Consider the following 23,225-nt stretch of genomic DNA (forward strand, 5'->3'; position numbering starts at 1 on the left):
GACTGCTGAAGTAATTTGGCGAGACATTTTGAACTCCAGTTTACACCCAGTTTAAAAATGAACCTGAAGACGTGGGGGGGAAATCTGAGCAAGTTTAAACCTGACCGATTTCCGGAATAAGGAACAATAGGTTTGCCCACACATTTTAGGTGAATTTTCCAGAAACACATTGGAAAATTGGTTGCGTCTCGACATATTTTTGTTGGAACGATTTCAGGAAACTTTCTGCCTTTGTTTCATTTCTGTTGGGCAATCTTTAACAGACACAGTCATGATGCACGCCTCGCTGCCAGACTGTGTTTACCATTAAAGAATTTCAAGAGGTGAGCCGTGATACTGCCACCTGAAGGTCTCGAGAGGACAAGCCGCTGCTCTAGGTCAGGTACCTGTGGGGCGTAACCGCGACTGTTGCAGAATCACTTTCACTTCTGGTTCAACACCATTAAACTGTCAGGTAATGATGATGAAACTGTTCACTCTCACAGCAGGGAGACACAAACACATTATATCTGTCTGCGGTATCTATTGTCAGGGCTTATTGATGTTCTCGTGGGAGCATTAAGAGGAAACAAGATGTTTTTCAATTCTACCTTCTACAACCATTGAAAACACAACTGATACCTATTTATTTTTCCAGTGTTTGAGTGACTCAGATGTGAGGTTCCTCCACACAAACACACATTTGAGTTTACGCGCTGTATAAAATGCTTTATTACAAATTCCACCAATCAGTGCAAACTTGTCAAAACAACAGAGCAGATGCAAAACATCTGTCTGGCATTACAATCGTAACAACAAGGATTTTTAAAATACCAAAGGTTTAGGTGATACAGCAGTAGGAGATCGGACAACATTGGCCCAAGCCTGTTAGCTGCATGAAAATCAAGAACGCACATAATAACAAAAAGTGTGCCATCAAGTGAAAGTGTGCACACAATCAAGAATCCGTCTTCCCACTTCACTCAGAATCTCGCTGGTGTTCTCTCCGATCCGTGTGTTTAGCCTGAATGCAACATCACACTAGGACAATCAGTCAAGTGACATTCAGTAGTATTCAATGAAATAAAACAAAAAAAAACATGCATGCACACACACACACACACACACACACACACACACACACACACACACACACACACACACACACACACACACACACACACACACACACACACACACACACACACACACACACACACACACACACACACCAGAAATCTCTCTCCCACATGCGACTGTTGTAGTCTTGAAGTCCATGTGAGGTAAGAATGTTTGCTGGCCTCATGCTGCACACAGACAAGTTTATGGGAGTTCAATCAAAGCACCAGAGATGAAATGCACCGAGACAAAATATACATTCATTAGGTACAAATGATACAGTGGAATAAAATACAAAAGTACATCAGTCACAATGAAACAAAGTACTGAAAACTGTACAAGTGAGCAGTGCAAACACTTCTAAATCACTTTAACAAGCAGCATCCCAGAAACCAGAAAGGATTTGTAAGATTATTTAGAATAATATCCAGTTAAATACTTAACAACTATAAATTTGTTCATAAATCTTGACAAGAGAAACATCAAAGAAAAAAATATTCTCTTTGTTCACTAGATTTTGCTTTAAAAAAAAATACTTAAATGATTATTTAAAGAATATTTTGAGCTCTTATCAGCTGCGAAAAGGTTCACAGATGCTCAGTTCAGTGTCATATCAAAATAACTCCTTTACATATGAGGAGTCTGAAGCATTACAGCTGATATTTATCTTTAAATAAAAAATTGAAGAGGGGCAACAACTTGTATTGCTTCATCTGCTCACCTGTAGTGAAAATAATTTAATTTGTGTTTATGTGCGCAACAACAAAGGGATTGTTAGATTATTTTGAAGGGCACCCATTTATATACTAACATAATCAAAACAAACTTGTTATTGAATTATTTTTCTTTACGTTAGACGGTGCCATTTTTAGGAATTTGAATCATTCACCCATTAAAATGGGTTATTTTTAGACTCCTACTGTTAAGCTTTGTTTCTCATCTGTCAAGTCCCAAAAGAGTTGAACTGAAAAATGTCCGCATTTAAAGTTCATTGATTTTTGATTGATTTGATTTTTCTCTTCAGTGGAATTTTTCTTTTAAATAAGTTTTTTTAAAGTGGAATTCAAAGATTTGTGTTTTCAGTCATGTGTTATATTCAATAAGGCACTGATGATCAAAGTTGTACACCAGTGAAATGACAATAAATAACTTCATCTTCAGACGTCTTACTTCACTGGCTGAACTGTGATGAGCGTTCGATGTTTCACAGAGCAAAGTGAATCAAATAATTATTAGATAATATCACAGAATCTTCAATGGGATTCTGGAGGAAAAAAAACAAGTTTGTCACTCAAAAATGATAGTGAAGCCCAACATTGGGTCTTCTGTGTAAAAATAAAACTCTGGTTGGAAAAATAAGTTGGTCTGACTTGGTCTCACTTTGTTTCTATAAATATCTCAAGTAACAAAGTCACCGTGGATCATCACCACCAAAATCCCCATGTTGGCTTCTGCCCAGATCTGCAAGGCTCAGTGCTCTTCTTGGCTGCAGTAATAAATAAAAGGCAATAAAAAAGAAGGAAGCCATGCCATCAGTGAGACTCAGTCTTGCTGTCGCAGTGTGAGATGAACCCACGTGCTGAGCTCTTTTCCTCATTGCAGAAAAACACCGACCTTTGTCTTCTGGGAACTTTTACAGGCTCTTTATCAGTAGACACACTTTTCCCCCTGCAGGTACCTAAGGCCCACAGTCATATTCCTGATCTTGAAACCCTCTCTGGAGGACAGGTGCACACTGGCCAGCTGCTTCCTCTTGAGGTAGATCATACTGTGGAGCGCCCTGCAGACCTCGTGCGCAGGGTCCAGTGTGAACGAGGCGGCGGGAGCCTTACGGTCCGCCGTCTGCAGCGCCAGTGTCCCCGTTCCATTTTGGCTCAGGCTCGTGTAGCACACATGCACGTGCCAAAAATAGAAACCGGTGCATTTGATGGCGATCTGGTCTTTCTTGTCGGTCAGGTCCATCAGATAACTGCTGCCAATCTGACTAAACTGCACGGTCGCGTTGCTCGAGGTTGCTGGAAGATTGAAAGGAAAAAGAGGGAAGTGAGAAAATGAGTGAAACTCATTTATCCTGGTCTTTGTCAGGAAGTAATGCAAGAAACTGAAAAGTTCATTTCTTACGTATGACGGGGCTGAAGCGAATGTGTACAATATCTTCAGATGCCTGGAAAGAAAAAGTGTCATTAGTCCTTTATGTCTATTGACCTTCTACTGCTGCCAGTATGACAGTACCATCAGAAGTGCGGCTCAGTCTAAATGTTTTTGAAAGGTCAAGCAGATCTGCTCTGAGATCCGTTAACGTTTCACTCTAGGAGGCACGAAGTTTGTTTGTCTGCAGCGGTTAAGTGATGTGGAAAAAAAAAAAAAAAAGCAGGCTGATAGAAACCAGGGAAAGTCTCACTGTGGGATGATTAATATCAGTAGTGAGAGTAGCAGAGCAGCGATGAACGGCTCAGACTAAAAGTAGAACAAGTGTCAGTCATTAAGTTACCATCAATATACAGTAACTATAAACACATGTCTAAGTCACTTATTCAGGTCAGAGGAGATCTGAAGAACTTCTGGAACAACAAAACAAACACAGTGAAAGATGCTTTCCATTCATTCACATGTCTTTTACCAGAGATTGAGAGCAACTCTTGAAAGTAAAAGCATTTCTCACTGAGCCTGTAGCTAAACATCAGATTAGACATGAACTTCAGTCCACATCCCAACAATAATTCGTTCAACTCCAGTTTAGTGATGCCCTGGTCCTAGACGTTGGGTTGGCGTGCTCTGGAGGGCACCGGAGAGCTTCAGGTTTTTTTAAGACTGAGTATATTGGAAGTGTAATGTGGATGGATTAAGACTATTAAATAAGCTTTTGTACAGAAACATATGTGGAACAGTTGCATAATGTTTATAAATATTTGTCAAATATTTAAAATGAAGGAGAAGGAGGAAAAGGAGGAGGAAAAGGAGAAGGAGAAGGAGAAGGAGAAGAAGAAGAAGAAGAAGAAGAAGAAGAAGAAGAAGAAGAAGAAGAAGAAGAAGAAGAAGAAGAAGAAGAAGAAGAATGCTGTAATACTCTGATGAGCATCTCTGCTGAATGTCAAACATATAACCTGACGTTCTGCTGCTGTGTCTAAATATACATTTTTCTATACTTCTTTCCTTGGTCAAAATTCATATAAGCGCAACACAGATTGTTATCATAGAGAGGAAAAATTTACCGCAATAGTAGCATCCTTTTTTATTTATGTGGGCGTATTTGAAGAATTGCAACTTGTTTTCCTTCAGTCTGCAGCCCTCTGCCTGAGCACATGTGTATCTCCAACACACGTGGAAACAAAGCTGTTCTGAAGAGGAGGTTTCCTTGGTAGAATTATATATAGACTCTAACTGAACAATCATACCTGCCTCATCATCATCGTCCTAAAATAAACAATTATAAGAATGTCGCATTGAAGGGGGGAGCTGACACGAGTAAAGAAAAAAGAAGAGGTAACTTGAAGGAAAGTGTAGAGAAGTAAGGTTTGTGTTCATGAGATGAATAAATCCTCACATCCTGCTGGTCTCAGGGTTCAAGCTGACAGCTTTAGTTACAAGTTGCATGACAAAGAGAAAATTGTTTTAAACATACAAAGCTCGTCTTGTCAAAAATAAATACAAATAATGATAAGTCGATCTGTCCATGATGTCCTCTGCCTTCACACTTAGTTTGGACCCGCTCCATGATGGAGATTAATAAAGCCGCACAGAGGATGGATGTTCGGTTAACAGGTCGTCCCTCAGCGCCGCTCGCGGTTTACTCACCTGCGTCTGAAAGTCCCGGACCTGCGCCTGAAAGTCCCGGTAAACGAAGAAAGTGACCACCAGACAGACCACCACCAGCAGGTTCTGCACGGCCACCACCACCGCCAGCTTCCCGATGCGTCTGTTGGGCTTCACGGCGCGCGCCGCCTCAGCATCCATCCTGCTCCGCTCCATGAGCCCAGTGCGCGCCCCGCGAGACCCGCGGGGTTTTTTAACTGCGCTGTCACGAGTGGGCAACATGAAAGGAGGGGCGTGACTGGAAAGGAAGCGCTCATCATCCACGCTTTGTTTTCTCTGTTTGTGCGGGCAGGTGGGCGGGTGGGTGTCCTGGGTGCGTGCAGGCTGCGAACACGCCACGAGCATTAAAAAAAAAAAAAAAAAAAGGCGCACCGCGATGTGATTGGCTGACGGTGTGCGTCGTGGCGCGGCCGCTCACCGAGATGCTGCCGCTGGTCCGCAGTCCGAGCGGCGACCTCCCACACGGGGATGGCTTCTATCGGGGTTCAGAGGAGCCTGATCCCGCAGAGGGAGGTCTACTCAAGTCTGCGAAGAAATGACAACTCTGCAGTTTCCCCCGTTACCAACTGATCCGTCCCCTCCATTCACTTTCACTCAGATAAGCGTTGCGATTATATTAAGACTACGTGTAGTCTATGCAGAGTATAACCTTTGTAATTAATCTAATACTTTAGAAGGAGCCTGGCACTGTAATAAATGCCAGAGAAATGAAAAACGGTGTGAGACGCACGCGGCTTAAAAGAGGTGTAAATACCAGAGAGCATCGACAACTATTCTTCAGTCCACCGTCGTTGGTTTGATTGTTTTCTTTATAAATTTGGTCTCTGTAATAAATATTCTAAAGTTGAGATTTGAACTACGACTATTTGATGTGTGTGTTTGTTTCTCTCTCTGGTTCTGGAAGTTCAACAGCTTGTAAATATTGATGGCTTTTTCCATCTTAGATATAAAATGTGTTTGATTGTTCGAACTCGTTTCCAGCTCCACAAGTTATCAAGCAGATATCTTTGTTTTTTTAAAAGTCGGCATTCTGCCTCTGGTTATCTGATTTAGACGGAAGCCAACCAACAGATCGGTGGAAGTGGGTCAATCTTTTTTCCTTTCCCCTAATTGGAACGTGGGTCAGACGTTTATTCATTTTGATAGAAATATGAGGCTAAAACTTGAGCTTTGTTATAAGTGAAGAGGGAAACATTTTAGCCCAAGTCTCATGTTCTATCACTAGTTCTAATGGACTTTTGTAACTCACTCATTTGTTCATCAGAGCAGGAGACACTTTTTGTGCTGCAGAGAATCTATAAACTGTTATAATCTATAATCTGTTTTCTACTTATAAAGGTGCTTCATCTGTGTTGCACTGTTTCAGACACGAGTTTGAATATCCAAGCTTAAGTTACTTGACAACTGCCAAACTATCATGCTGAGAGACTCCAAAAAAAATTAAAAAAAAATGGTTTGAAATCATGGAACTAAAAGAAAAAGGAAGATAATAAATACAATGACTAAGAAAAACTGGACTTGATGTGAATAAAGGAACATTCTCGGAAACGTGTTTTTGTATGAGATACTTGCTATAAATGGTACATCTTATCATCATCACCTTCAGCAAGTGTCTCCTGTGGACATTCCCCTTTCATGGTTTGTTTTGTTTCTTGAACTTTTTTTTTTCTCCTCTTTTGACATAAAGTTGCTTGTTTGCCATGACATCTGGTGAAGATGTTCACATAGGAAACAGAAGAAAGGGGAAATCCACACTCAGATAGACCATGAGGACTCCACACTCTTGCTGTGAGGCGTGACACCATGAGCATGAGCTGGGTGTAGTGGTAATAATGGATGGATGTGGGCTGTTGATAGCAATGAGAACAAAACTGCTTCTACCTTCTTAAATTGCAGGAAAATGCGTACGTGAGTGTTAGAAGTTGATCGTTGCACGTTGCACGGATCAACTTGAGAGAAGCATCACACTGATGAATTCAGTGTTCTGTCAGAAACATGACGTGAAAGTAGTAGAAACAAGCTTGTCGCGACATGCCCCGGCAGGATGCTCTTCATCAAAAGGTTCAATGTTTTGGGACGTGTCCCGTGTGAAACACTTGCTTAGCACAAATGAAACAGGTGTCCTACATCACCCGGCGTGTTGCACCTACACAGCCACAGAATGTGACAACAGCAGCAGCCAGCTGAGTGCAAACATCTGTGTGTGGGGAAGGAAGGGGAGGTACCGGCCACGTGGTTTCACAATGGAGCCTCCATTCAGCAACTCAGCAGAGCACCAATAATCCCCACTGACACCACAACTGCGGTGTGGTGAAAGCTGACCGGCAAACAGAAAGACGGCTCGGATGGGGAAATCCATAACCTCAAGAAGAAACACTGGGACTCAGTGGAAGGAGGGTTATACTGCTTCTGCTCCCCTCTAGTGTGGGTGTTGTTTTGTTTGTCTTTGATGGGAGAACCTTTACCCATGGGACTGGGCTGAAAGTTTGCTTCAAATGACCTTTTAGTGAGAAGTTGACAGTAAGATTAAGACATGTTTCAGTTCATGCAGGCGATTTCACACCAATAGAGGAACAGTGTCAACCACATAATCACCAGCAGTGTACATTATGTCTGTACGCTTTACATGGAAGACATTGACTTAAACTGTTTCCCTGCAGACCACTCGCCTAACCCAAACCAGTCCAACCCTCACAGAACAGAGACTCACCCGCACTTTGGTTTGAGTTGATGTGGTAACTCCACGAGCATTTCCTCTACACATGTTTAAAGTGGAACCAGACTTTCATCAAAGGTGTGGCCAGAACACAGGCTGACGTGTGGCTGAAAAGTGTCTCTCCCAGGGGTTACAAACACCCGGACCATCAGCGCAGACGAATGACGTGGAAATTAAGAGGACATCTACTGCAATTTTGCAATAAAAGAAACAGACTTGGAACTTGCCGCCAACGTGGGTTGCAGTTTTACCAACATGACTTTGTAGACCTTGAAGAAACAAAAAAACAAAAAACAAACTGACAATGATATTGTAAATGTTTTTTTCTTAAAGCAAAATTGAATATACATCAAATCCTACTGCTTGCAGAAACCTCATAGCCTGAAAACATTGATCTGAATGGAAACAAATATGCAAATCAAAAATGCAATATTTGAGAAATCCCCCACACAACCTGTGACGATACTTACCTGACTGACGTCGGCCTGCTGTCGCTTGCATTTTGGATGAGCTCAGTCTCTGCTGCTTCTTCCCGTTATCAGTTTATCGGTGTGTTTCTATAAATAACTGCCGGCAGTCACAGTTCAATGTCGCGGGCGCTCGTGCAGTGGAGCGCTTGCAGTTGAGAAAAGCTGAATTTAATCATGACTGAGCGTGTTCATGGGATTAAAAATCTGATAACTGGCAGCAATCCGACGATCGCTATAAGCAGATCTGATGTGCTGACATGGACTCTTTCTTTTGGGATGACAAACGTACATAGTGACACAAGAGTCAAAACTTTATTTCCCAGGAAGCTGTTGTGTCACTATGTACGTACGTATGTGATGGCCAGTGTTGAAACTGATGGAGGCCCACTCCACATCGACAGGCATACGTGCATGAAGTGTGTTGTGGAGACAGGTGTGTTAATCTCATATTAAAATAGCTGCGATTATCTGATGACGTAAATCAATATATGCGGTCGATCACTTAATGGAGGCAGGATTTCACATTCTTCATACCAGGGCTGGTAAAAATATTTTTAAGAAGTAATTTTTCTTTTCTTTTAAAAAATGTAGAGAACAAATTAAATAGATCATAGTTTAATGATGAAGATGAACCCACACACCCAACGTCTGTGTCCCCACTCTTCAAGTCGTTCACGTCAGTAGCTTTTCCTATTTACGGCACAATATGGCAATCACCCGTCATTCACACACGTCACACAGTCCGTCCCTCACTCGCGCACGCACGCACACTCTTAGGTTGTTTTTATATTATAATCCACAAATCTATACTCTTTTGTCCCATAAGTCTATCACTATGAAGGTAATTATGTACACACAGATGAGACAAAGCTGAATCAATTTTCTTTTTCTTCCAAAGACAAATTTGAATGAAAAGAAAAGAAAATCAGGTTAAAACAATCTTCTGTTGTTTCTCGGACTGTAAGCTCCAGACAGCCTGAAACTCGGCTTGGTGGTCTCTGTCGTCAAACGTTGGATACATTTCTCCCTCCGTGGCTCTGTGTGTTAATCTCTCCGAGCTCCGTCCTTCTTTACTCACTCCGAGGAGAAAGTGTGATGGGAGAGGAGGACATGGCGCAAAGGCAGGAGCAGCGTGGAAACCAGTAGTAAAAGACAGAAGGATTCTTTACAGTAGATACTGTCCTGTAGTGCACAACAATCCTGAGACAAAGTCTGTGTAGTTGAAGCTGACACATTTCCAACGCAGTGATTCCTTGGAGGACGACTCCTATTTAGTCAAAGAACAAAAATGGGCAAAGTACCGACACATACGGAGCCGCTTGGTTCCACCCAGTCGACTCATTTGCTCCCCCTGCACCTCCTTCCACACCAGAGTTTATCCGTCTGCTCCCTCTCAACCACCGAGCTTGGAAAGTGAAGTCCTGGCTGCTTTGTCCCTTCCAGCTTGTGTTTAAGGATGAGGGAGGTTCATTCGGTCCTCTATTAGCGTGTTGTCCGGGCCCTGCGCCTCCATGCATTGCTTCACAGTTGCTATGATTCCCGACAGACGCCGATCCAGAGCTGCAAGGTGCGGCTCAGCCAGAACCGGGTGGATGGGATCGAATACCAGAGCCTGCCGCATGGCGGAGCTCAGAGCTCCGCCTCTCAGCAGGTTTAATCTGTTCCACGTGGACACTCGAACCCTGAAGGAAGGAGCGATAGAGAGAGGGAGAGTGATGACGTAAGTGTCCTTTTACACTTTTATTTCCCAGTTTTTGTCTTCTCTGACTTACATGCAGCACTGATAGAGAGGCGCGAGGATGCTTCTCTCATCCAGAGCTGCATTCCCGAAGCTGAAAAGACACAAAAAGATGAGATTAAATAAACTGAATGAATGCATTGAGCTGGACAAGTAGCCGAGTATGAATGGTTGAGACAGGCCCTGTCCACACGAGCCAAAATGATCTTTTTTCTCTCCGGCATTCTTAAAAAAAAATCCCGTCTACACGTCACTATGAACATGGCTCAGCACGATGTAGTACATATGCCAAGCCTTTGGGGCGCGCTGTGACTCACCAAATACAACAAAACCGCAGGAGAAGACATGGAGAACACAAAAACAGAGAAGAAGACACAGAGAATACCCCTGCTCGTCTTCGTACTGGACAAAATCCAACATATCGGCTGAATAAACCGACATTACATCAGTAGCTTCAGCAGCATGACCCGGAGCGGGCGGTCCGCCATTGTGGACAGGCCCTCACAGATCTTCATTAGATGAAACAGTAACATTCGGGCGGGACTGCTCTCTTCAACAGGGGGCGACAGGGTCATTTCCCTTCAAACTCATTTTTAACAAACCGACAAAACGATGATGGCAGCTGCAGTGTTGTATGTGGTTCTATGTAAATAAAGTTCAGTTGAATTGGGTTGGTTTTTGCCTCCGTCAGTTTTATGGGCGGTTTCATAATTTGATGGCAGTAAGGTGTGTCTGCATGAGACAGCAGGTGATTTCTCAGGATGTGCTCACACCGGTGAAGTTTGGTCTGGTTGAAACAAACCCTGCTGTGACTCCAATATGAGAAACAAATATATATATATATATATATATATATATATATCTACAACCAAACAGGACGCGTTGGAAAGCTGGTCTTGATCGGTTTGTAAATCTACTCTATCGTGGTTTTATTAAAGTCTAATTGAAGATCTATGCTGAATTAGTTTCAGAACACAGAATTGTTATAGAAATAATGTTGCAGATTAAATATATTTCGTTTCTTTTTTTTTTTTTTTTAACCTTGTCAATTTCTGTTAGATTTATCTTAGTTTCTTTGTTTCAGAGCAGGGAGCCAAATGGAAGCACCGCTTTAGGGTCAAGGAGCCAGAATCTACTACTTCAAGATGAACCTGAGGCCAATTTCCTCTTGGGTAAGAATCTGGGCTTAAATATTAACAACCCACCCCCGCCAACAAACTAAACAAAAAACAATAAATACTGAGCAAACTGTAGGGAAATTTTGATCGTCACCTTGAACGTGCGGCTGGAGTGACAAAGCCAAGTTGTGTAAAATGATAAACCAGTTGAAATTGACAGTGGTAATCAGCATGTCAAAAAAGCTCTATTGATTTTGTTCATTTTTCCAAGTAAAGCAGTTGGTCTCTGACCTGCTCTAACCTCATCCTGCCCAGTAGAGAACATTACTTAGAAAACGTTCCACTGTTTGGTTTTGGTTATCAAAAACAAACCGTCTTCAAAGACGAGCAGCTCGACATCCTCACTTCATGAAAGAGGGAGTTCACCGTGAGTCAGCCCATAAACAGCTTCAGCAACACGAAGTGGGCTCTTGAAATGGAAAAACTCTGGGAACTGTCAGATCGAGAACTGAAAATATAATGAAACTTAATAAAAAAAAAAAAAAAGAAAGAAAAAGAAATTACTTGTTGGAAATGATCCGAGTGCAGTGAGGATTTCTAGAACTAAGTGCAGACTTCCTGTAAGTCAGTGCAGCCGATTCATTTCTCAGGTCAAAGTTTTGAGCAGAATCGGTGATGATATTTAGCTCAGATTGCTACTTACAGTATAACGACAAGGGAAAAACACAGCGCTTCCTGTTGTAGGAAAATATTAAGAAGGTAATCTGACTAAGTTTAATGACATTTTTGGTTTTTTCTTTAACATTTAGAAAATAAAGTGAGTTCGGTAGTGTAAATACACTAAAGGGTTTTTAGTGTAAGCTTTTCCCCGAGTTACAGTATTTATTGATTGACAGATTACAGAGTTCTCTTCAACCTTTCATTCAACAAATTCACTGTATGTGATCACTTGTGCATCTATTTATGTTTCCTTATAAACCAACAATGATGAATTGAAGAAAATACTACAATACATAAAAGGCAGCTAAAACTCACCGATAGGAAAAGTGAGTGTAGAAATATCCCGTAACGTCTTAACATCGTCAGTCAACACGTGATTTAGAGAGAGCGCGCTATAAAGGGTTATACTATTTACTACTGCTAATAATGTAATAGTATTTTTCAGTTTCTTTTATTACGATAGCAATTACTATTATAATGTGAGACTGATTCTAATTTATTAAGAAGTCTTCACCGTATGAAGAAATGGAGATATCTATTGGGATTGAAGTTCGATTTGAACTTTGTAAATACTGTACGACCAGATACGACCAGTTCCATAAATACTGAAATTAGATCTGAAGCACTGATGTTTGCATCAGTGCTTCAGATCTAATTTGAGAGTATTCACATCAGGTTCTGGGTGTCTTCCACTTTCCTAATGGAGTAAAGATAATTGGACAAATGAATATACTCACAAATTAAACTGTCAGTTTTAAGCCGGAGCTCTTGAAACCCCTCAGTCACTGGTAGTACCCTGATGGTACCTGTAGTTACCAATAGAGTCAATTCTATCGGTTAATTTCACAAATTACCGTAATGATCGTATCAGAAACGACGCATGTTGACAACAGTCACGCCGGGCACCTGAGATCAGGACGTTCTAAAACACCAGAGACGTTCACCGACCTCTTTGCGTTGTCGAGCAGGATGAGCATGCTGGCTCCTCCGTCGTCCTGGAAACTCTCGTAGTGGTGGCGGTCCGCGTTCCCGATGAGATAATCAAAAATGGCCGTGTCGATAACATCCAGCAGCCTCGGCCCGGCATCGTATGGGGACATCTTCTTCACCGCCTCACAGTAACTCTCATCGTATTCCCACCTGGAGGATTAGCAGACATGGAAATGCTCAGAAGTCAGATCACAAACTCCGTCACACTAAATACTCCCTACACAGACACAGTTGAGAGTCTTTGAGGAATACTCAGAGGATCTCAGAGGAATACTGTAAGAATCTCAATAACTTATGCTGGTATATTACAACCCAAGTCACAGACCTGAACTGAATCAAGAACCTTGTTAAATGTCGTACTAGCTGATCATTTCTTCTGGAATCCAGACAAAAAAAAACAAAAAAACAAAAAAGAACTGTCTTAGATGACTGATCTGTGACAAAACAAAAGTGACCTTTGAACTTCAGAAACGCCCAAAAAACCAAACTCAGCAGGGAGCATCATTACCACGGGGTTTTTTCAGTCACACCACAACTCTGCGTTCACATTTAGCTTCAAGTCAGCAGGTGCACTGCACTTATGTGAAATTCTGTCAAATTTCAGTCCTCGGTTATCCTTTAAAGTCTGTGTTTGCTGAATATTTCATGACCAGTGAGACGGGATTGTCACGACGAAGGCAAACTCTCTCTGATGATCTGTCAATATTATGTGCTGATGGTTTTCTCTGCCCCGACATGAAAGCACCTGCATGCAGAAAACCTCTCCCGACGTGTCCCGGCCAAATTCATTTTGAAACCACAAAGAAAGCGAAGCCTGATCTGTTGCATCAGCTCAGTTTTTTCAATGATTTTCTAACTTCAAAAAATAAAATTTGGAACGTCTGATGCAACTTCTAATCATCCGCAATGTTCCTAAAGAACAAGTACTATCGATTCAAATAATAACTGGAGTGTCCATTATCCGTTATCGACACTATATTAGCAGGGATTCTCTGTGGTGAATCTGCTGAAATTTTACAATTGTGCTGCCATTTCAGTGCACACTCGCCTGTTTTATTTCATTAGAGATATTTGTTGCTTCCTAAAATAATAAGTAGAACTATTTTACCAGTAACTAAAAATAAACAGAACTTGCTACTGGTCAAAGTAACCCACGAACTAACGACCACACTGAACAAAAATCTAAATGCAACACTTTTTTGCTCCCATTTTTCAAGAGATGAACTCAAAGATCTAAGACCTTTTCAATATACACAAAAGGCCCATTTCTCTCAAATGTTGTTCACAAACGTGTCTAAATCTCTGTTAGGGAGCACTTCTCCTTTGCCGAGACAGTCCCTCCACCTCACTGGTGAGGCATATCAACATGCTGATTAGACGGCAGGATTATAGCTCAGGTGAGTCTCAGGCTCACGAACACAGATTCAGACTAATTTGTGAAGAATACTAGAAATAGGCCTCTTGTTTGCAGGGAAAAGCTCATGAAAAAATGGGAGCAAAAAAACCAAAAATGTTGCATTTCTATTTCTGCTCAGTGTTTATTTACTATAATGAGGTGGACATAGCTTTGACACTCAGTCATTAAGTTCAGCAGGAGTTGGTTGGAAGTGAAATATTATTATTAAAGTCCAGTATTTTAAACAGTAAACGCTCACTTCCACACGCGCCCACGAGACTTGTCCGATTACCAGGATCACGCAGAACTTGGCACAACACCTGTTCTTAAGAGAGCTAATCATGATCAACACAAACACAACCAGTACTTCAGAGCCACGTCAGAAACAAATACTCATTCATGTCGCAATACGTCAACCAACGCCGGAGACAAACGACGACTGAAACGGCAGCTTCGATCTCACCTGGCCAGTTTTCCTTCTCTGTATGTGCGTCCCCAGGGGTGTCTGTGCTTCTGCAAAGGCCAGACGTCGGGCAGCCAGAGAGTTAAGGACCCCTCCATGATTTCCCCCTCAGCACATGCTGGCTCACTCTCTCGACAGTAGTAACACTTTCCATAGAAACACGTATTATTATCTGGACAGAAGAAAAAATAATACAAAAAACAAAATTAATCACAAATGAATGTGCGCTTGTCTTGGGCTTTTATCAACACAGTTTTCTAATAAGCTGCAGGATGTTTACTAAGTTTTTTAGGAGGAACAAACAGTCAGTAATGAAGCATGAAAACACTGGGCAATGACGTCTTCACACACGGAGCATGACGAGCATAGAAAGACACACCTGTACTTTGTTGACATCATACATATTCATGCAGTTGGCTTATTTGTTCTGACAATACTTCTTATTATGGGCACAAGCAACAAGTTTTTACATTTGAATAATAAATAAGAGAAACGGCGAAAGTTTGGTTCAATTACAAGAGGCTGGATTTCATTTTGAAACCATCCGTCTTCTAACCTGAGAGCAGCCACAGCTTATTACTTTTGCTCATTTCCAACTGGCTGTTGATAAAATATACAACAAACACGGGCTGAACGTAAACTCCAGCAGAGCGTCACAAGGACACAAGTCCCACGTTCACATATGAACTTAATCTGGATTATGGTTACTAAAGGCTGAAGACTGAGCTGAAAGGAAGGAGGCAGGTCAGGGGAGCAGGAGGTCGCAGGTTTGAATCCTGCTATGGTGGACCGATTCCCTCAGTTGTGTCTACGAGTAAAATGCATCACTTATTTTCTGTGAAATCTCCAAAAGCTGGTAACCACAGAGAGTTTCTGATCTTTGGTGTCCATCTTTTTCTGACATGACTACCTCCTAACCACAACCAGTCTATTCTGGGTCAGCACGAGGATTTTCTGTGGTCAGAAGTTTTTTTTACTCAGTCATTCATCTTCACTGTCACCTTTGCTTGGTTATGTGGTATTTGATTATAGGTTATTCTATAATTAATTATGATGGTGAGTGCAATGAAATATTCCTATTAAAACTGAGATCAACTCATAAGGAGCCCATTAATAATATGACAGTCAAAAAGGAGGTTTGCTCAGAGATGGACTTTCTGACTAACCTCTTGTAGTTTTCTTGTTATGACACGACAGTGTTGACCACTAGACCAACATGGCAGTACGCTTTGAGAAAACACTTTCTATTTTACTAGAAAAAAAACGATTCTGCGGCGGTGCTGAAACCTGGTCTTTGAGCTCCTCTGTCACGCATGTATTTGCTTCTCCCTGCTGACTGTAATGAGTGACTTGTTATCAGGGCCGCCAGCAGGCGCACAGCTGGAGCAGGAAAACCTTGAAAATCAGCAGGACTTTGGCCCCGAAGAACCATGACTTAGTTCTTCCGTGCTCGATCGTCCAGACTGTATGATTTTGTTTAACCACGTTCCCAGCTGAATGAGATTTTTATACCAAACAAATGACAAAATCGAGCCTCTGCAAAATGCAAGCGACCAAATATTGTACCTTAAAGGTATTACATTTTAAACAGATTTCAGGCATCAAGGGCCTATTTCAGTGTTATTTCGCAATAAGCTGCAGTTAAATATAGCCATTTCAGAATGAAAATGAAAGCTGACACTCACAAATACAAACATAAAGAACAGGAAAAACCAGGAAAGAGACTAACTGAGCGGTTGTCAGTTTGTGAGCTCATACCAAGCCTTCTCTCAGATATTTTCCACATGAACGCCACCATAATGTGTTTAGCAACAAACGTCAACTGAAGAATTTACAAGTGTGCTCACACTACGTCTATGCAGGTGTGCACTCTGCTCGCGAGGCTGCAGCACCACCGCCTGTAGGGTTTGTTTAACCAACGAGTGCAAATCAACTCAAGATCTTAACTGAACAATAAGCTACACACACACACACACACACACACACACACACACACACACACACACACACACACACACACACACACACACACACACACACACACACACACACACACACACACACACACACACACACACACACACACACACACACACACACACACACACACACACACACACACACACACACACACACACACACACACACACAAAAAGGTTTAACAGCTGTGCAATTTGATGGGCAGTCCAGTGACGAACGCCTCCACTTACAGTTTGTTTTTGTTTGGCGTTCGTTACATGTTCACATGCTACCAAGCAGATAGGACCTGTACTGATCCCACAAACTCTAAAGTGACACACGACTTTATGGCTGTGGAGGCGACTATCAGGAAACATCTCCATATGAGCAACTGTGTCTTTATTAATGCGTGTTAATGATTTGGTGTCTTCATACGTGACTATGGCACTTAATGGTCTGGAATGTTTCTGTTAAAAGTTAAACATTTGGTTATACGTTTCCATGGATTTGGAGGATAAAGGCTGTGGGGAGGGGGTTTGTGTCTTTGGCTTTTGACTTCAAGCATCAATATTTGTCCACAGTCTTAGACTCGAACTCAAATCGAGGATTACTGTACAACCAGCTGTACTTCTATCCACGGCCCGCACAAACAGTGTCGCACAAACAGGAAATACTGCATAGTTTAACCAGTTTGGAAATATGCTCAAGGGGTTAATTCTGACACTCCATATCACAAAGGCTGAAGGCAAAGAGACAAAACATACTGGTCAAATCTGAAGCAGGTGAGGCCTTGTATTGTAATGTGCATAATTGAATTGCACACATTGTACTTGTCAAGTGCTTCGTCTTTCATAAAGCCAAGTCTTCTTTGATTCATTTGCAGTCAAGGCCAAAGTGGGCTGGTTATTCAACACTTCAAAACCTGATTCAAAGTCACAGAAAATGTCATTGATCAGGTTTCACAACTTGGTTCCTCGTGTCTGTTTAGCTGAACTTTATGCATCATCGCTGGATAGAGCATTTGATATCATTGCAGAGCTCTTGCAATATATTTTTTGGTGTTTCTGCTGTGGAGTCTGCCGCCTGCAGTCTTGTAACTCATCTTTGCAATAAGACGGAAAGATAGCGAAGAGCAAGAATCTCAAACTCGTCTCAGTTCAGGGGCCACTGACAGCTAAAACATGTCCAGTGAGCCAAAACAGTACAATGGTGGCAACATTCCTATTGCTTCCGACTGCTTGTCCTTTGTTTTAAAGCAAAGGTGGACGAGTATTCAATTATCTTTTTACAAAAACTGAAACAAAATGAAGTTTCGATGAAAAACTATGCAATTTCAACATTATTTCATTATTAATGTAAAATTACAGTAGAAAAATGTTCAAAAACTACACCCTTCATTTGCAGCTATTATTTTCACTCTAAATATTGTTGAGATCAAAACCATTTAAAAAAACAAACTGCACATTGAATTTTATTTAGCAAATCTTTTGAAAGAATGAATATGAAGATTACTTTATAATCTTTACACATTTGCTAACCCAGAATTATCGTTCAGGATGTAGAATACATGTTTGACACCTGGAGGGTCTCGTTTCAATGGCATTAAAGGTCCCATATTGGACAATTTTCCAACAATTTCACGTACTGTAGGTGTCAGAGGTCCAACAACATTGTATTTAAAGTGTATTTCTCCAAACAGCCTTGGTCCTGAATTTCAGGGAGTCTAAAAGTCGCTTCCGTGAGCTCGATGGAGGACAGGCTGTTTCTGTGTCTCTACTCCAAGCTGTTTCTGTCCACATCTTTCTCTTCCACTAATATTTATGTTGGCTTTACGGCTATGGCTGGTAGAAACGCTGTTGTTCAACCAAAACAGTTTGTACCAGAGTCTGACCCAGAAGGAGAGGCCACTGAAATAGTTCAGATTCTGCAGCTGCAGCAGGACGTTTCAAAAGATTACTGTGTTGTTACAGTTAATACTGTTACGTCTGCTATCTGTAGAGGTATCTGTTAGTTTTTTCATATTATACTGAATTTAGTCAGTAAGTCATTCATCTTTGTAAGTTTTTATCTACCTGTGAGTATCCTCTACAAGAGGGAGTGATTATTTCCCCTCATGAGGTCATGAAGGGAAAATCTTGACATCGCCTATTTGGGAACAAATTCACTAAAAAGTGAAGCAAGCGAGGGAGATGACAGACTTTCTTCACTTCTGGGGCCTTATCTATAGGCTGTGTGGACACAGATTACTGTTAGAAAACCATTAGAAAATGGATTTTGAATAATATGTGACCTGTAAGGCACTTTGTATGAGTTGTCCTAGATTTAACATGATCTTATGAACTGGGCCACACCTACAAACCATATATCAATATCTACATCAACTCAGTGTGCTGACTGAGAAAGCCAAATAAAAGTGAAATATAAGGAGGTGAGACAGAGAGTGTAAGTGCAGCTGAGAACCGAACAAGTAAGAGAGTCAACATATGAGCAACAGTGGACAAAAAAACGGCAGGAGAAGCTCACTGTGTGTGAGGAAAGTGCTGAGCAGCTGGTCTGTAGCCACTGGTTTGATCTCTGTTCGCAGGTTGACGTATCGACCAACTACCAGAGGTGCTCTCCTAAACCCGAGGATCCTGCAGAGAGAAGGGAGCAACAGTGCCCAGAGGATTAAAACAAATATATTGCACCACTGGGAATGTCAAAACTCGGAATGCTGCGTTAACACACCTGTCTAGGTGAAAAGCAGCCACTTCTGCATTGTGCCTGTCATAACCTGCATACGGCTCCCCTTCAATTACATAGTCTCTCTTGTATCTGAGGACGGATGAAAGAAACAACATTAAAGAATCCGTCGGAAGTCATAGAGCATAACGCGTAATTGTATTTTCTAATCTTCTCACCTCTTGGGTTTGAAGACCACTTTCTGTCCTCCGTCCAGAACAAGCAAAGCTTTGAGCTGTGTGCCCTTGTAGCCCACGTCTGCCCGTTCTATCCGGGCAGTGCTGAGGGCGGTGAGCACGGCAGCCAGCTCTGGGGTCTCCTCGGGGTACACCTCTCTGGGGCCCACCCACTGGCTCGCTATTTCCCATGGGGACTGGAGGGTGTGTGTGAGTCGAGCTCCCCGAGATAGCGTAAGACCAGCTTCCATCTGTTGGTGAATTAGAACAATAAAACTGTGGGAAATGATGTTGATGAAGATGGTCTAAATACATTCTGCCACTGCTTTTTACAACTCAATACCAGCTTAAGACTTTGTACATCCTGTCAACGTCCCTGTACGATTTTAGCAAGTCTTACGGGAAATGTACCTGCGACACTGGGTGATGCACATTTCTTATTCGTTGAAACGACACAGTTTGACAGCACTGTGTCACCCTCTAATGAATGTGAGGTGACAACTACAGTGAAACATCATTAAGGAAGAACAATGACACCCCGGTATTTCACTGGTGCCAGCCGGAGATAAATAAAGAAATAAACAAAGGAACCAAGAATGGAGAAATTCTTCGTGTTGTGTCTATGAACGGAGAAATGGAGAGGTATAAAAGAACAGAATGAATGTGATCTACAATCATACTTTTTTTTTTTTGGTGTTGCAAATATTCCTGCTCCATTTTTCTTATCTGCAAATAGACAAGGCACGTAGCAGCCAACCTTTGAGCTTCAGCTCAATGAAGGATAGGAAATATTAATTATCAGTCCACCTTTGGTTGTCCGTCATCCTTAGTCTCAGACGGATGAAAATCACAGCGTACAACCCCTTAGTCTCATCTGTGGTGTTCATTTTTGAGAAAAGGTTTTAACAGAACTTTGTAGACATTGCACCCTAACCTTGCGAAATGCTTTGAAGTCCCGTCGGCTGGCCGCAGAACCTTCACCTCCATCCAGCAGGAAGATCTTGGCCAGGCCCAGCAGGAGGAGCACGGCACACAGCACCACCATGCGCTGTTTGAGCTTCATCTCCACGCTGACCGGCCCCCTCCTCGCCCGACGCTGTGTGTGTGCCCCGCAGTGAGTCCCCCCTCACCCCTGATGCATGGCCCTTGCAGGTGCCCGTCACCTACCCACACACAGGCCCGCCGTTTTCCCCGGAGCTACAATCCGACCACCGAGCAGACGAGTCACCTAGAAACGGAAAGAGCAGGACAATGAAATGAGAGATCCAGAGGACCGGGGGAACAAGAGAGGCATGAAAGACTGACTGTCAATAATGTGTGGTGAAAACTGATTAATTGGCTGGTTTGTTTCTCTCCAGGGCAGAGGATGACCCAGCGCCGCAGCTCAGCTGAAAACTGTCCAGCATCAGTGTGACTCGGTCTGCTATTTGTAACGTCACCACTACAAAGCTTTTCCAGAAGCTGATTTTTGAAATATACGGTACTGTGCTAAAGTTTTTGGCTGGTGCAATATAGCGCTACTTATCCATCATCTAACTCCAGCTGGAAGGCATTTTGAATGGCTCCAAATTTATTCTGCTGCAGAGAAAAACAACACCAAACACACAGCCAAGTGTTTCAACTACGCTCAGCAAAAAGAAGAACAGGGGGTCCTGGAGGAGGTGGTGTGGGCCCCCATAGTGTCCTGATCAGAACATAGCAAAGTCTGTCTGCATCTGCATGACGAGAGGGACGCATCTGACCCACAATGCATCTGCAAAAGATCCACGCTTCGTTCTCAGAGGCGTTTTGAAACAACTTGCCTGTGTTCTTCCAAAAACTGTGAAGGCAAAGGGTGCTCATACATAAAAAGTGATTTATCTCTCAACAACTCATTTTGCAGTTTGCAATAAAAGATGAAAGTCATCTAGCCAACACATCCGGTTTTAGTTTTTTTTTTTTTTTAAAGCGCTCCCGTTTTGCAGCATCAGCCTAAAACGTTTCACCGACACTGTCGGCAGTCTGGTGAATGTAGTGGCCAGCTCTGTTGGGAGAAATCCCAGGTTCAAATCCAAGCTTGAAATCTGCACAGTCTGTCTGTGTTTGAGGTTTTTCCAGGTGTCCACTGACATGCTGTTGATCTTGAAATGGGGACGTTGGCCGTCTCTTTGCGAGAACTCTGTGGTGGACTGGACATCAGTCCAGTGTGTGTCCTGCCTTCATCATCTGCTGGCCTCCACCCACCGTCCCCGTTACTTGGATACAGAAAGATGAATTAACATGCATTCAAACTTCCACCAAGTCAGGACAGTGACACATCCCTCTGACCGACTGGCAGAAGTCCAGTCGGTCTCTGGCCCTGTCTGTTTCCAGGGAGGAGATGATGGATGAGATGATGGACACACCGTCCTGCTGTGGTGCAGGGGGGGGGGTCAACTGAGGTGGTGGACCACCTTCATGGTCCGGACACAGATAGCCTGAACACCCCCTCTCTCCCTCCCCACGGGTGTTGCTCTCAAATCCCCATCTTCATCCCGGTAAAAAAGCGGCTGTGACGGGGCGTCACTGGGTAGAGCGTCGGTAGTTAAGACCACCGCCACGTCGCCCACCCCCCCACACCCCCCACCCCACTGACGGTGGAAGCTGCCGTGAACGTCCTTAATGTCTCAGACGGTGACATTTTGACTAGAAGTGAATCTTTTTTTTAACAAGTTTGGACACGATGAAGGACGTGAACGCAGCCGCGCCGGCGGAGGTCTGGCCACGCAGGCAGTCTCCTCTCCCGGACAATCGCTCTTTCATGAAGCCTTCACTCCCGCACCGACAGCGCCGAGCCCGCGGGAAGCCCCCGGAAAGCCGCTCGCCTCCGCCAAGCACGCCCGCGTTAATGTGGCCGTGTCAGAGCGGACCCGGTGAGGTCTGTGCGGACGGATGGAGCCGCTCGAAGCGCCGCACACCTTCCAGTGCGCGTTAGCTAAAGCTCGCTAGCTGCGTCGTCTGTTTACGGACTTACCGCGTCCGCCGCTCCGCCAGCGTCCGACCGCCGCCGTCGCTCTCCCGCAGGACTCAGACTGGACGTGACACAACGGCGCGGTGCTGCACGTCCCGGGGATGTGTCATTTTCTGGAGGTTCTTTCGGTGGCTCCCTTCCTTCCACCCTTTTCCTCGATTCCTTCTCTGCCCCGCTGCCGTATTCACTTCCGAAACACTTCTTCCTCCTGCGCGGCCTGGAGGCGGCCGCCAGGGGGCAATGTGGCGCTTCTGTGTCGGTCAGTGGCACCAGGGAGCAGGCTGGATGAGAGTGACGTGTGGAGTGTCCACCTGAGAGTGGTCTATGGAGGAGTGTCCACCTGCAGCCTTTAAGCTGGGGTGGGGGTGCACAATATAATTTTTTAGGAGAGGAAGCAGTGAATCACTAACACTACAAATAAGAAGTGTTGATGATGCACACACTTTATGAAGAATGATTGAGCGTTATTTCCTATGAAGGTTGGGCCATGAAGGTCATGTTTTGTCTGCGTGCATTTATTTATTTGTATTCACTTATATAGTGTCTTTCAACCGTGAGAGCAAAGCACTTTTCATTGTTCATCACATTCACCCACACACCATGACAGGAGCTGTCACTCCAATGGGAGCAGTTTGGGCTCCAGTGACTTGCCCCAGGACACTTCAACATGTGGACAAAGAGATGGAAATCGAACCTGCAACCTTACAATTGGGAGATGACTGCTCTACCAACTGAGCCATGCGTACATACATACATATGTATGTGTTTTATGTATGTGTGTACTTTACCATGTATGTATTTTACCAGCATTTCTCAAACAATACTCACCCGAATTGCATGAGATTTTCAGGGATGATT

General features: G+C 43.1%; 2 protein-coding genes across 2 annotated transcripts; both read right to left on the reverse strand.

Annotated features, from left to right (window-relative positions):
- Nucleotides 1-690: 690 nt before the first annotated feature.
- LOC308116107 (uncharacterized protein) lies at nt 691-5,134 on the reverse strand. Its single transcript, XM_080474100.1, has 3 exons — nt 4,894-5,134; nt 3,220-3,262; nt 691-3,113 (listed from the first exon to the last, which is right to left on the reverse strand). The coding sequence occupies exons 1-3, from the start codon at nt 5,131-5,133 to the stop codon at nt 2,746-2,748; spliced, it is 651 nt and encodes a 216-aa protein (XP_080330226.1). The 5' UTR covers nt 5,134; the 3' UTR covers nt 691-2,745.
- A 2,805-nt stretch (nt 5,135-7,939) lies between these two features.
- On the reverse strand, nt 7,940-22,592 carry fam20b (FAM20B glycosaminoglycan xylosylkinase). The gene is made up of 9 exons (XM_080472727.1): nt 22,371-22,592; nt 20,313-20,606; nt 19,382-19,629; nt 19,209-19,295; nt 19,005-19,114; nt 14,523-14,694; nt 12,622-12,813; nt 9,870-9,929; nt 7,940-9,779 (listed from the first exon to the last, which is right to left on the reverse strand). The coding sequence occupies exons 2-9, from the start codon at nt 20,439-20,441 to the stop codon at nt 9,548-9,550; spliced, it is 1,230 nt and encodes a 409-aa protein (XP_080328853.1). The 5' UTR covers nt 20,442-20,606; nt 22,371-22,592; the 3' UTR covers nt 7,940-9,547.
- Between the last annotated feature and the right edge of the window lie 633 nt (nt 22,593-23,225).

The sequence above is a fragment of the Lipophrys pholis genome (genome assembly GCF_963383615.2).
Source record: "Lipophrys pholis genome assembly, chromosome: 10".
NCBI classification, from domain to species: Eukaryota; Metazoa; Chordata; class Actinopteri; order Blenniiformes; family Blenniidae; genus Lipophrys; species Lipophrys pholis.